Source organism: Odontomachus brunneus, unplaced genomic scaffold (assembly GCF_010583005.1).
Source record: "Odontomachus brunneus isolate Ranch 3 - 2012 unplaced genomic scaffold, Obru_v1 Obru_scaffold_289, whole genome shotgun sequence".
Classification (NCBI taxonomy): domain Eukaryota; kingdom Metazoa; phylum Arthropoda; class Insecta; order Hymenoptera; family Formicidae; genus Odontomachus; species Odontomachus brunneus.
Window position 1 is genome coordinate 60,675 of NW_022639739.1, and position 14,673 is coordinate 75,347.

General features: G+C 33.2%; 2 protein-coding genes across 7 annotated transcripts in view; one reads left to right on the forward strand and one right to left on the reverse strand.

Moving 5' to 3' along the window:
- LOC116853225 (congested-like trachea protein) overlaps positions 1-14,673 on the forward strand; it is a 95,080-nt gene that overhangs the window by 32,641 nt on the left and 47,766 nt on the right. The window contains exons 4-6 of one of the 5 annotated variants that reach the window (XM_032834182.1): positions 12,078-12,092; positions 12,192-12,251; positions 12,426-13,065. In XM_032834182.1, the coding sequence (XP_032690073.1) occupies positions 12,078-12,092; positions 12,192-12,251; positions 12,426-12,451 (101 nt within the window). In that variant the 3' untranslated portion in view covers positions 12,452-13,065. Of the gene's footprint in view, positions 1-12,077; positions 12,252-12,425; positions 13,066-14,056; positions 14,395-14,673 lie in introns of those variants that run through there. The other 4 variants (XM_032834179.1, XM_032834180.1, XM_032834181.1 and 1 more) reach the window with 4 other exon arrangements.
- Positions 7,608-12,059, reverse strand: LOC116853224 (nephrocan-like). Of its 2 annotated transcripts, XM_032834177.1 has the most exons (7): positions 11,776-12,059; positions 11,376-11,513; positions 11,175-11,309; positions 9,809-10,641; positions 9,168-9,717; positions 7,925-8,118; positions 7,608-7,833 (listed from the first exon to the last, which is right to left on the reverse strand). In XM_032834177.1, exons 1-6 carry the CDS (start codon positions 11,812-11,814, stop codon positions 7,945-7,947), a joined length of 1,869 nt encoding a protein of 622 aa, XP_032690068.1. In that variant the 5' UTR covers positions 11,815-12,059; the 3' UTR covers positions 7,608-7,833; positions 7,925-7,944. The 2 variants fall into 2 exon arrangements, with proteins under 2 accessions (XP_032690068.1, XP_032690067.1); XM_032834176.1 differs by having other exon boundaries at positions 7,608-8,118; positions 11,776-12,058.

Here is a 14,673-nt window from a genome sequence, read left to right on the forward strand (position 1 = left end):
GGGGGGCTAATTTTAACGTCATTGTACGTCCCCCTCGAAATGACGAAATTTTGATTCTAAACATTTTTTCGTAGTGTGCTTATTTTTCGAGTTATTTGGCTGCCTAAGTTAAAATGGGTCACCCTGTATAAGTATATTTTTCTAAATATTATGATTTTCTCATTTTTCACCTTCGCATAATAATTTTCAGTATTTGATTACTATCAATATTTAACAGTGATTTTATTATCTGTATTCACCAGAAATTACGTACTGGCCAAAAAATTACTGAATTACTGGTAATATTTAATCACTAATAATTTTTCAGTATTTCTTAGTATGATATTTCTGTAAGGGATATATATGTACAATACATGTGTATGCGCGGAGGAGGAGCTCCGTCCCTCCCAGCACACTCCCTCTCCAAAAAAACTAACCTGTTGCGTTAGGATTAGGTTTTTTGGAGAGGGAGTGCGCGGGGACAAACGGAGCTCCTGCCCCGCGCATACACATGTATTGTACACATATATCCCTTATACCTACCAACCTATTTAATTCATCTTTCATTGCAAAGTCTGTTTCTAATTGTCCGTGCCAAATAGTTGGACAATTAGATCGATACAGCGTACGTTGAATGTAATACGTTAACAGAAAATTTGGAAACCGTGTGTTACGTTCAGTTACATACGCACACACGTACACACACACATACACACACACACACACACACACATTGCTCACTTGCACGCGCGCTCGTCCGCCCGCGCAGGCGGGCTCACGGTATGTGCGTATGTTCCTATTATATTTGGATGATTTAACAATCATCCATGTAATTGTGCGACATTACATAAATTAATGTGTGGGAGAAATATCATTCTATTTATAAAACTTTTAATATAATACGGTATCCAAAAATTACATTTATTTTATGCAACTTCTTTTGTTAATAACTTTTTAACAAACAACGAGTGATGGCTAAAACCTTTTAATTGTCACTCAGGACAGTGACTTTGACAATATATGTCAAGGTAATTGGAGGTGGGTCCGTTATAGTCGATAATTACAAAATAGACGTTACGTAAATGTGAATGTCACGTAGCCGATATTCACATTCTCTACGAAATAGACTTTCGCTGCTTCTCTGATGAATTCTTCAAACCGCTTGTGTATTGAGTGCATCAAAGAAAGAATTTTTTCGAAAAGTATGTTGTATGCATAATATAATTAAGTAATATTAATATTACTAATATAAGTAAGTGAATATAATTTACGACTATTGTTTTGAAGAATATATTATCTAATATGTGAGCTTTCTATATAATTTGCAATGGAAATTTAAGATATCATTTTCGTTACGCGACGTTGAGCAATGTTTCACTATGTTTTCGCACGTAATTTTATCTTATAAATTGCAGCAGTAAGTGCGCTTTAATTTTTGCAAAAGGAAAACAATAGTATCACAATAGCAATAGTTTCACACCGTTTTCATCCCTGAGTGAGGAATGATATATTTCATTTTTGCATGTACTTTCACTATACAACAGCTACTACTTTTCTACTTTTCTACAGCTTTCTACAGCTAACATTTCTACTTCGGTTAAGTTAATAAAAGTAATATTTATAGGAAAACCGTGCTTCACGTGGTACCGACTCCCTTTGCAAAACTTTCGTACTGATTGGACTAAATTGAAAACTCTTTGACATGGTGAAAGTACGTGCAAAAATGAAGCGGAGCATTCCTCAACCCTAACAGCATAGATATCCAGGGGACATCTAGAACATATCCTAAGGAATTCTTGAGGACATTTCTCCAAAGGACGTTCTGAGAAAATCTTGTGCTGTCTGGAAATATAAGGCGAAAACCATAAGAAACAGTTACTATCATGACATCGAATCTTTCTGTAAATATTCTTTCTACATGCGCCAAATTATAAACACTTTTGCATAGTGAAAGTATGTGCGAAAATGAAGCGGAGCATTTCTCATTATGACGAAAACAATAAGAAACTACTGCTGTCAGAAAAGAAACTCCTTTTTAAGAAATATTTGAAAGACCTACAAGGAAACAAGCACGGATGTCTTAGTGCCATTAAATATTAATACTGTTTTAATAATATTAATATGATAGTGGGAGGATAATATGTCCAGTATGTCAAACGCATGTATCGGAATTTTTTTTTCTTGATCATCGTACGTGGCGAAGCAACCTTCCATATTTAGACCGATCCTTGAGTCCCAAACTTTTTTATATATATATTTATATTTCCAAAAACTTCCCATTAAACCGATAACTCGAATAGATTCATTTTATATGTTGCGAAAAAACTGCCTCCGCCAGGACTCGAAACCTCGGTGGCCGAATAGAAAGGCGTCCCCCCCGGAAAGTGAGGAGGTTCCAGGTTCGAATATTAATATTATTAAAACAGTATTAATATCTAATGACACTAAGACATCCGTGCTTGACTCCTTATAGGCCTTTCAAATATTTCTGTTAGTTAGACAAAAGGAGCTTTCTATAATTTCGGTTTAAATTCCTTTTTATCTAACTTTCTTTTTATTTAATCTTTGCAAATGGATTCGATGTCATAATAGTAACTGTTCCTTATCATTTTTACCTTATATTGAGTAATGCTTCGCTCCATTTTCACACGTACTTTCATCATACAAAAGGGTTTATAACTCGGTGCATGTAGAAAGAAGTAATCTTTGCAGAACGACTCGGTATTATGATAGTAACTATTCCATATCGTTTTTGTCTCATATTGTGCAATGCTTCGCTTCATTTTCGCACGCACTTTCACCATGCAAAAGGGTTTTTGATTTGGTACAATTGTACCAAATGAAGCGGAGCATTCCTCAATATGAGACGAAAACGATATGGAATAGTTACTCTCACCAAATCCTTCTGCAAAGATTATATTTTTCTATCTGCGCCGAATTAAAAATCCTTTTGCATGGTGAAAGTACGTGCGAAAATGGAGCGGAGCATTCCTCAATATAAGAAAAAAACAATAAGGAACAGTTACTACTATTATGACACCGAATCCTTCTGCAAAGATCAGTGTAAAGAAAGTTGGATAAAAAGGAGTTTCTCTCCTGACAGCAGTAGTTTCTTATTGTTTTATAATGAGAAATGCTCCGTTTCATTTTCGCGCGTACTTTCACTATACAAGTGTTTATAATTTGGCACATGAAAGAAGTAATATTTGTAGAAGAATTTGATGTCATGATAGTAACTGTTCCTTACCGTTTTTGCCTTATATTGAGGAATGTTCCGCTTTATTTTTACTTTCACCATGTCAAAGGATTTTCAATTTGGTCTAATCAGTACAACGGAAGTTTTGCAAAGGAAGTTGATACCACGTAAAGGACATTTTCTTACAAATATTACTTTTATTAACTTAATCAAATTAGAAATGCTATAGTGATAGTATGCTTTATAGTGAAAGTACATGCAAAAATGAAATACAACATTCCTCACTCAGGGGTGAAAACGATGTGAAACTATCTTTACGAAAAAAACCACCCAATTTTTGTGTAAAAATATCTTCGGAAGAACCTTCAAATATTTAGTGTAAATTTGGATCGTCAATTAACGGTGAACAACTCAATGATGGTTAACCTTAAACAAAAATCTCAAATAAGTGTAACTCCAAAATAGAAAAATATATCTTGCAGAAACGATTGCAACTAGTCAGCTTATGATTTTAAATGAAATTTAGCTCTTTTATTTGATTTCTCACTATTTTCGCACCAAAAAATTTACTCAGTACTGGTCGGACACGAACTCGAGACCTCACACACCTTCAGATTCCTAGTCTACCACCTTGGCTACTGCACTATTTCTTCAACTGATACTAAATGTTTTTTTTATTATGCCGCCGAAGTACTAATTATAACTTTCTTATAATATTATTTAGTACAATCACAAAATAAATTATTTATTGTTCAAATATTTTATATAATAAAAGAGAAGTCAGAGATATATGCATAAAATATTTATGTAAAATATGTTATATAATAAAAGAGAAGTCAGAGATATATGCATAAAATATTTATGTAAAATATGTTTACCTAGGTGTTGACATTACAAAATATTACAATTAAAAAAAACATTTGAAAAAACATTTTTAAAATGTTAAAAATAATGGGGTAAATTTTTTTTATTAAACAGACGTTTTTTTAATGTTTTTTGACATTTGGAAAAATGTTTTAAAATTTAATAAACGTTTATTTTAACATTTAGAAAATATTTTTTAAATATTAAATGTTAAATGTTAACATTTAGGAAAACGTTTTTAAATGTTAAAATAAATGTTTATTAAATATTAAAAAACAAAGTAATTTTCCAAACATCAAAAATCGTTATTTTAATGAAAAAAGAGAACGTATCCCATTATTTTTAACGTTATAAAAATGTATTTTTAAATTTTTTAAAAATGTTTTTTTAAATATTGTTTGTTCATTGAATAACCAGTAAATAATTAAAATAATACTAATATAATAATATATATTCTAATAATATAATATAACTATAACTAATATAATATATATTATATTCGTAATATTTTTTAAATATTGCTATAATATTGCTAAAATAATATTTCAAATTAATGCCACTGCAATGTTCCTGCAACATTGCACTGCAATATGCAATGTTGCAACGTTATAGCAATATTGCTGCAATCTTCTGTGCTGTATGGGATAGTAAAGTGAAAATTATAGTCTGAATGAAAGTCAGGATATATGTATTATTTCAATATTATTTTTAAAAACCTTTTTTTAGTTATTCATTAATACGTTATTTCGTCAGTTATGTAAAATAAGTACGTTATTATCTTCCCAGATAGCACAGAAAATTAAAAAAGAATTCAGTCGTATGTCACTTATTCTTTCTTATTCCCAAGAATTTATTTTTAGATGCAAAAAGAATTCTTTTCACTAAACTGAACTTTGAAGAATTCTTTTTGCATCTGAAAATGAACTCAGAATTGTGACATACGACTGAATTATTTTTTAATTCTTTTTTAATTCTTTGTGCTATCTGGGTTAAAATTTGCGCACAGCATATACGATTTATATGTACTAAATTTGACTAACATAAATTTTTTTAGTACAAATAATTTCCATGTAGGTTGATTATTATCCGATCTTACGTTTGGCCAACATATACAAATGACTGTTGCTTTTGCGAATAAATTTCGATTATTAGGGATTTATTTATTTTAGTTTTTTACTGTTCGGGATTAACATCAAAATCACTTGTCGGTTGGCACCGAAACATTTGGGGGTCTAATCTGAAAGATTAAATGTTAACACCTAAAATTGGGTGTGAGTATTAAAGTTTGGGGGTTGACACCGAATCGTTTGAGGTTTACCCTAAAAGTTTCATGTTTAACACTACTCATTGAGAGTTAACACCAAAATTTGAGAGTTGACACCGAATCATTTGGGGTCTACCTTGAAATTTTGAGGGTTTACCCCCAAATTTGGAGGATCTACCCCCAAATTTTTAGGGTTAACACTCAATTTTTGGGGTTTTTTCGTAAGGGTATTGCCATCGTGACACTGATTTCCTTTTGCAAAAATTACAGCGCACTTACTGCTGCAATTTATAAGATAAAATTACGTACGAAAACATAGTGAAACATTGCTCAGTGCGTAACGAAAACGATATCTTAAATTTCCATTGCAAATTATATAGAAAGTTCACATGTTAGATAACATATTTTTCAAAACAATATTCGTAAATTATACTTATGTATACAACATACTTTTCGAAAAAAACTCTTTAATGCACTCAGTACACAAGCGGTTTGAAAAATTCAAAGAAGCAGCGAAAGCCTATTTCGGAGAGAATGCGAATATCGGTAACGTGGCATTCACATTTACGTCTATGTGTAAGAAAATTGAAATGACAACGTAGCACACACACTTGCATAACATCTGTGAAGGGACGATATATGAAAAAATACTGCGGTGCAATGGTAGCGCGAACATGTTGGCGGTTATCAAATATAACATTTTGGCTGCGTTTTTGGGAAGACATTATTTAGCGCTATGAGCGTTCTCTGTCCTTGTTCAACTTTCTGGAACAAACAAGAATAGAGCACACTCATAGCGCTAAATAGCGTCTCCCCGAACGCAGCCTTTGACGATCGTCTTCGTTCCGTATAAATAGTTAGCTCAAGGTACAGCGATTTCTGCCGAGACATGCGTGAACTAAAAATCAGCTCTTCTTCACCACGTGATCCTTAAACGCACACATCGCTTATTCCTGGAATTCTCTTTTTGTTTAAACTATCTATTAAAATCCACTTGCGATGCCCTCATAATGTTCTTGAAAGTCGTCTCTATACCACATACTATACATTTTATGAGCTCTAAATTTGTCACATAAAACTAAATATGACATCGCATTTTTAATAAATAATATAAATAAATAAAAAATTTTTTGTTGATTTTGATGCATACTTTTTAATATGCGACATTTATTATCACTTATACTTTTACGCTGTAAAAGCATTTGCAGTTTCATGCACGCAATTAGAAGAAAAGAGGAAACGAAAGGAAACTAGTATCGATAACCAGCATCGTCTTAAGATGTATGTTCATGCTGTCGCTCGTCGTTCATATTCAGCGACAAACGAATCACATGATTTCATATGTCACAAACTTCAATTGTCGCTCGTGTAAATGGTCTAAGTAGCGATAAGCGGGAAGTTAGCGTTGAAATTTTGACGATTATATTGGGCGCGTTCAGTAGAAAAAGCGCTCAGTGAACAATCAACTATTATTGGCTCTTGCTGTTAGATCCATAGATCAATTACATTAACAAATTGCTCAACTGTTGTGCAACTGTTGAGCAGCCATTGATTGTGTAGCGTAACATAAAGTCCAGAAAGTTTTGTTTATTCGCTCAGAGAGCAAGAAAGAAATAAAATGTTATACGAACAAAAAGATATTACGAGTGAATTTGTCAAGTTATTGTAATTATGCACATAAAAAATGATGAAGAACGACAACGAAATAAACTAATAGCAGCTATATGCATAAATGAATATACAAATTCAAAAAGAAGATATAAGAAAAAGAGATTTTAGATTGATTCATTATTTGAAAAACGACGTGAACATGGATTTTACTATGTATCTGTACCCAGATTAATATCAGAGAAGTTCCGGAATTATTATTATACGATACAGTTAACAACAAAATTATAAGAAGCTAGATTCTTTTGAGTATGATATTATATATTTATTCGATTAATTATTTATTCCATTTTTTAATCAAATAAATATAAGAAATCTGTATTTATGTATTTATTTATTGTACTTACATTTTGCACTCCGTATTCATGTTTACTGTTATCATGTGACGTCGCTAAAAGTTGAGTTCAATCCTACTCATCATAGTTGTCGCTAGCGATAAGAAAGCGGACGAAATGGGGGAGAATTCGGTCACGTGACCACTCATCGCTGGCGACAAGCAACATCATGAAATTGTACCTTTAAACACAAAAGATTGTGCTCCTCCCCTCCTCCCGGCCCGGTGTGGGGGGTTTTGGGGGCGTAGCCCCCCAGTCACACGGCTAGGGACAGACACCTTTTTAATTAATATTTCAGAAATTATAAGCGATCACCATATAATTGTATTAGGAAAAGTTGTTCAGAATTACATCTTTTATAACATATTTCAAGATGAAGATGATTGAAGGCAGGTAAGTTCATCGAAACATTTACCCACTTACGTATACGTAGTATTATTATATATTAAACTATTGTATGAATATTCTAGAAAAGGTTTAGATAATTTTCATACAAATTTACTATACAAACATGCAATTTTACTTACCTAAAAAAAAATTATATATAAAATACATTTCTAGAAATTAGCATTTTATACAAATTTTCAATATATTTTTGGATTTTGCGTTGACACATACGTAATTTGAAGAGAAATTAGCTAACTGATATTGTTATCCTCTTCATAGTTTCTTTTCTTCAGAGATTTTCGAAGATATCGTTTTTTCAGACTTCCGCATTGAAAACCACCTTTACGTAACGCATAAAAAACCCCCCAATTTTGTAATCGTTTTGGCGTCAAACATCGAGGAGCAGTCTCTTTATTTCTGTTGACCTGTGTTGTGTAAAATTGTTAATAATTGAAGTTATCTATTAACTATTAATAAAGCATTATTTATATATGAATAATTGAAATGTATACATGCGGAGTGCTCTATTTTAACTTTCGTATTTTGATATTTCAAAAACTAAGAGTTTTTAATAAGTTTAAAATGTAAAAGTAGTAAAATAATAGTAGTTTAAAATAATAGTAATAGGATTTTGAGAGGGAAAGATGATGATATTTATTTGACCTTATAAAGAGCCCTGTTATAAAGCTAAATTTAATTTTTAAATAAAATCATATATTTCTTTTTTACATAAATTCATTTCTCTGGTTATTCTACGTGTAAAAGTACTGAAATAAACTAGGTATTTTACATTTTGCTCTGATATTTTTTTACAAGATAAGACTATCTCATAAATTATTTACATTTCGGCAACCTCACTTAAATACTTTTGTACATAGAATGACGAGAGAAATCGATCGGCGATACTAATCTTTGTATATTGATACAAAATTTAATTGTATTTTGTATGCAAAATGCAATTAAATTTTGTTTAAGGCTTTTTTTATGACTTAATTTTTTATACAAAAGTATAAAGGTAAGGTTATCGAAAAATGAATACTTTATGAGACACTTCATATCTTACACTGAAATGTATTAGGATAAAATATAAATTATTTTGTGCGCCAAAGGAAAATATTCATTTTTTGATGATTGAACTTCAGTGTACTCTCTTACATAAAATGACTAGAATTAATTTATGTTTAAGAAAATCATATTAAAAATGAAGATTCTATAAAAAGTGAAAGTTGACTTTGATAGGGCTTTACAAGGCCACGCATATACACATACATTCTCTCTCCCCCCCCCCTCTCTCTCTCACTCACGCTTTCATACATTTACACACATTCTAAGGTCAAATAAATTTTGTCATCATTTACCCCTACAACTTTTATTTGAAACATTTCTGGCTAAAACTTTTAGTTTTTGAAGTATCAAAATGCAAAAGTTAAGATGGGATACGCTATTTAGAGAAATCAGATGAAATATTAGTTACCAAGTGAGAATTCCAATTGATCATCATGCACGTGCAATCCCAAGGATTGCCATCCAGTCTTACACTTTGCATCTGTGTTTGTTTATTCAGTAACCTAAGGTTTCTAAAGAAGTCGAAAGGTAATGACGTTAATTTGTTTCTCGTGAGTATAATTTCCCGTAGTTCTTCTTGTTGTTGAACAGTAAATAAGCCGGGTGGTATTGATTCTAGATCATTATCCGACAAATCGATTTTTCTGACTTTCTCTAAGCCATAGAACGCGTCCATAGAAATTCTTCGGATATGACACTGGCTCAGATCCAGATCCAACAGATTCGGAAGATCGACAAATGCATCGAAGTCAATGTTCGTGACGCTTCCTCGCATCTTGAGGTGCGTCAACGCTGGCAATCCGTGTAAGATAAACCGTTCCAGTATAGGTATTTCTAGATTGTACAGATGCAGTATTTTAGCTTGACGTAGACCCACTAATGAATTTTTCTGCAATTTTAGCTTCGACGCCGCGCCTCCGAGATACAGTTTTGTCGTTGTATTCATAATTTCGAACGTACTGAAACAGATATCTTCTTTAGTATGAATATACATACGCTCTTGGTCGGGTACACTTCATCACAGATGTTGTGCGCAAAATTATTCATCACCTTGGGAAAACGGAATCCAAAGGGTTGTCCGTGAAATCGGCTGTTACAAGCGCCGGAAATGGTGGAAACGACAACTCTGATAGAAACGTTAAATTATTTTGTTTCAAATCTAGATGCTCCAGCATCAGCAATCCTGCCAAGTCTACGCTCTTTAGCGTTAATAATTCGTTACCCGCTAGTGACAACGATTTCAAGTTTGGCGTGCCGTAAAAACAGAATTCGGGAATGAATTTCAAATTGTTCTTCTCCAGCGAAAGATAAAGCAGACTGTTGAGGCCATCGAACAAGTGCCAAGATATATCTTTCAAGGCACAATCGTACACTCTTAAATACGTCAATGTACCAAGAGCTGCGAATAGCTCAATATTTTCTCTGTAACCTTCCAATTCTTGTTTGTAGAGATCATAGGGTAATATTTCTTTATCGTCACTCTCTCCGTTGTTTTGCTGACTCAAAAATATAAGTCTGTGTCCTTTATGTTGACTAATATTGCTTATGGGTGCTTGATCGTCATCGATTGTCTCAATTTTATCCGAATTCACTGGCTTAATCACTAAGTTTGCTTTGTTCTTATTAGGTATGTCCAAATTTGTCAATTTAACTCGCTCCAGATTTAAATAAAGCAAAGTGAGTCCAAGAGGGAACATAGTATCGGGCGAAAGACGGATTCCGCCTTTTTCTCTGTACGTATGATTGTTCGCCTCTTTTACAGACGGATCACTGTAATCTATTCCTTGTATATCCAGCGATATTAATTCTGTGAAGCGTTGAAATGTTGTAGCTCGCAGAGGAATATCAATGTCTCCATTACCAGATTCGAGTAATGTAAGAACCTAAAAGAAAGTAAGAAAATAACAAATAAATAAATCAAAATAAATTTGTTTTTCGAAAGATTCAAATAAATGCAAATTACAAGTATGTTATTTCGGAAATATTTTATATAAAATAACGGAACAATAACTTAATCTCGATTTTAAAGCCCGGCTTCAACTACTTAATTATGTATACACATTTTATAACAATAGAAGAATTCATTGCTGAGACAACTAGTATTCTTCCAATTTTTTTAACATATTAATTATTTAATTAAAGATCTATCTTCCACAGTTACGATTTTGCTCCAATCTATTCCTTATCATTAATTATTATCTGTGTTTAGCTAAAGAAAATATACTAATAAGAATTGAAAGACCGAACTTAGAAAATTAAAGAAAAATATTATGCGAAAAATTTTGTTAGTGAAATAAAGAAGTTATTAGTCCTAATTTACACTTATTAAAAAAAAATTTTATGTTTGTATATGTATACATCATACATACATAAACATAAGAGTAAACACAAAATTTACGTAAGTTCTATATGTGACCTGTATATCCAATGGAAGTTTATCCAAAAGTTCTTTAGGATTTTCAACAATTATACATGTGGCAATTTTTAATAACTCGTGAGCCATAGGATGGTCGTCGTTCATGTTAAAGACGTCATGGCCGAATGATACATCCTGTTTAATGGAAACATTGATTATGAAACGTATCGATAGCATAATGTTTGATTTATGTGTTCGTACCTGATCTTTATCTCTATAAGTATCGGTCCATTGGTGTAGAGGCAGATCAGAAAACTTTTGGATCTCGCAAGTACATCCTTGCGGACATTGTATCTCCCACACACTACCGATATCGATAATATGTCCTGTACACTGATCCTGTACATAACGCAGCTTGAATCAATTTTGTTGCCACGGAATACATGTCGTGCGTAGAGTTTAAAGTTTACTTCCCGCAATTAATTAATACAAATTTTTTATTTTACTTCAATTAGATTTCGTTTATTTTACGTATGATTTGGTTTCATAATTGTCGTATTTCGGTACGCATTAAATATCGGTATGCAATGATTACAAAGAAAATACAGTTGGCTAATTAACGATGCATGAGTGCGATGAGATATTAAAATGTTGTATGTACCAAAAACAAAACGACGAGAAATAAGAGAACAGGTGCCATGTTGTATCACTATTTGAACTATGATTTTGAAACAGAGCACGCTACATAAGACCAGTAACAGCTCGCTGGCGCGAAGGAAACTGGATTTTGTTAACTGTTATCTATATGCCTTGATGCTACTTATCAAACAGGATGTCTTTTATCTGTCATCCCACACGCTCTACTCGCTATTATTAATTGTACATAATGTTTATGTGTCATTTTCGGCCTGCGTAAGACTACTTAAGCGATTACTAATTTGCTATCGCCTCGAATACTTTCAGATATCCCAGCCAGTGGTATGTACTTCATGTCGTATGAATATCTGAAAGAACAATTCACTCCTGAAGGAGGGAAACTTAGTCTACTGGCTACTATAGCAGCTGGTGGTTTTGCAGGCATTGCGAATTGGTTGGTGGGAATGCCACCCGATATCTTAAAAAGTCGTCTACAAACTGGTACGTATACTTTAACATAATAGTAAAATTTACATTCTCCCTTCTTTCTTTTTTCTAAAATTTTATCCAATCGAATTTACTGAAACCGTTGATTAATGTATGTACAAATATACAATGATGAGACTCATTATCTATATATCTATCGCATATTATGGTACCCATTACAATCAAAAGGATATAAAAACACAGAGGGTCAGTAGAAGCCAATATGCGGAAGTTAATGCGTGAATCAAAATTAATTTAATATTGATAGACTCGAATGAGTAAATACGTAATTAGCAAACATACTTTTCGATCCTAATATTGGATTTCTATTGGTTTGCTATTGGTGAGTAACGTTTGGTTTTGGAAGACTATTATGGGATACGTATATAATATAATGGACGAAATTAAAATATTGAAAGATGCACCAGGATTAGAATTTTGAGTTTAATGTTATGTTTGTTTTGCACAATTTATATTGACAATATTATGTTTACTTATGACTTGTTCTGACATTAATTCTTACTTACGCTGGTAATTGTGCGTAATAGTGGCAATCTCATAAATTTCAATTACCTTGATATATGTTGTCAAGGTCATGATTCTGAGTAACTTGCAAAAGATTTTAACCGTCGCTTATGTTTGTTAAAAAGTTATTGACAAAAAACTTTTATAAACGGAATGTAATTGTGGTACATAATATACATTAAAATATGGTAAACAGAGGCGTTTTTTTCGTTTCCACGATACCGTTTGATTGGTTGGTTGGTCCACTTAACGCTCGCAACGCCTCGAGCAACAAAGATAGGGTACGGTCCAGTGAGCGCTGCAAATGCTTTGTAGCGTTTTTACTTCTTTCTCTTTCTTCATTCGAATCTGAGGAATAGAACAAGAGGGAAAAACGCTGCGCAGCATTTGTAGCGGTTATTGGACCGCACCCATAGAATGACGCTCGCAGCGTTGCGAGCGTTAAGTGGACTAAACTAACCAACCAAATGCTACCGTGGTCACGAAACGAAAAAACGCCTCAATATATGAATGGTACACGTATATGCGTATGTTACGTTCAATTGCATACGCACGCATACACACACTGTTCGCCCGCCCGCTCGAGCTCGCGGTGTGTGCGTGTGTTCCTATTATATTTGAAGTTTTATATATAACACACTTTTTCACACTCTTGTGAGAAATTCTCACTGTTTAGCTTAAGTATAACAGACTTTGTTCTCCCTCCCCCTTCGTCAAATAGGAACACGCACACACCGCGAGCCCGTCCGGGTGGGCGCGCGTGCAGGCGAGCAGTATGTGTGTGTGTGTGTGTGTGTGTGTGTGTGTGTGTGTGTGTGTACGTGCTTAAAAAACTTTTACACAAGTCGAGATTTTAGTTTGTTGTTTACTGTAAAATTAATAATTAATACATTTTAGAATATAATGTAGACATAATAATTGATTTGATTTTAGTAACTTTATGTTCTATTAAGTAATTAACAAGTTCATCATAATTACAAATATTCAGAATAAAACTCATACAGTTTTATTTTGAAATTCAATGTTAAATCTCTATGAATTGTAACACATTAAGCGAATAACAACTTATGAAGAATATAAAGTACAAAGAAAAATGTAAACAAATATAGCGTTGTAAAAGCTATCTATTGAAATAGAGTAAGGGCGCGGTCCAGTAACCGCTACAAATTCTGCGCAACGTTTCTCTTTCTTGTTCTATTTTTCGGATTCGAATGAAGAAAGAGAAAGAAGTAAAAACGTTACCACCGACGAGATATTACTAAATACTGTCAACCCTGACTAAATTTTCGACACAGCTAAAGGGTCCAGAGGTGCCCGGAGGTAATTGAAGAACGATGACAATACCGACCGTTTCTCACACAAAGACGCTTCTGTCTGTCCGTGTGACTACACGCGCTCGGTCGAGTTCAGCACGCCGAGTGAGAGAGAATGTCATTCTCTCTTTCTCGCTGCGACTCCACAGCAGAGGTACCACATCTAAGATGTGGCAACTCTGCTCCACAGCCACTCCGCAGCCACACGATCGAGCTTGCTTAATTTTTTCTCTGCGTGAATCTGAGTCGCAATTGTGATTACTGGGTATATTTATATATTTTTTTTTCAGTATATATATATATATATACATATACAGTGTGTCCCATAAGTTTGGCAACGGCAAGAAAACTCGGCGGGGGAGCATTTTAGAGAAAAATGTTTCGAATAAAAGTTGTAAGGCTTAAAAAGTCGCATTTAATGACAGTAGCTATTTGACCTAAGATGACGTCGCCAAGGTCAGGACAAGGTCAACTTTGCTTTTTTAGATAGAAATACATATTTTTTATTACGGCATTTTATTCTACGTGAAAAAGCAAACAACTTTTGTTTGAAAAAATTTTTTATACGACCTCTATTTTCTAAGATATTTACGTAAATA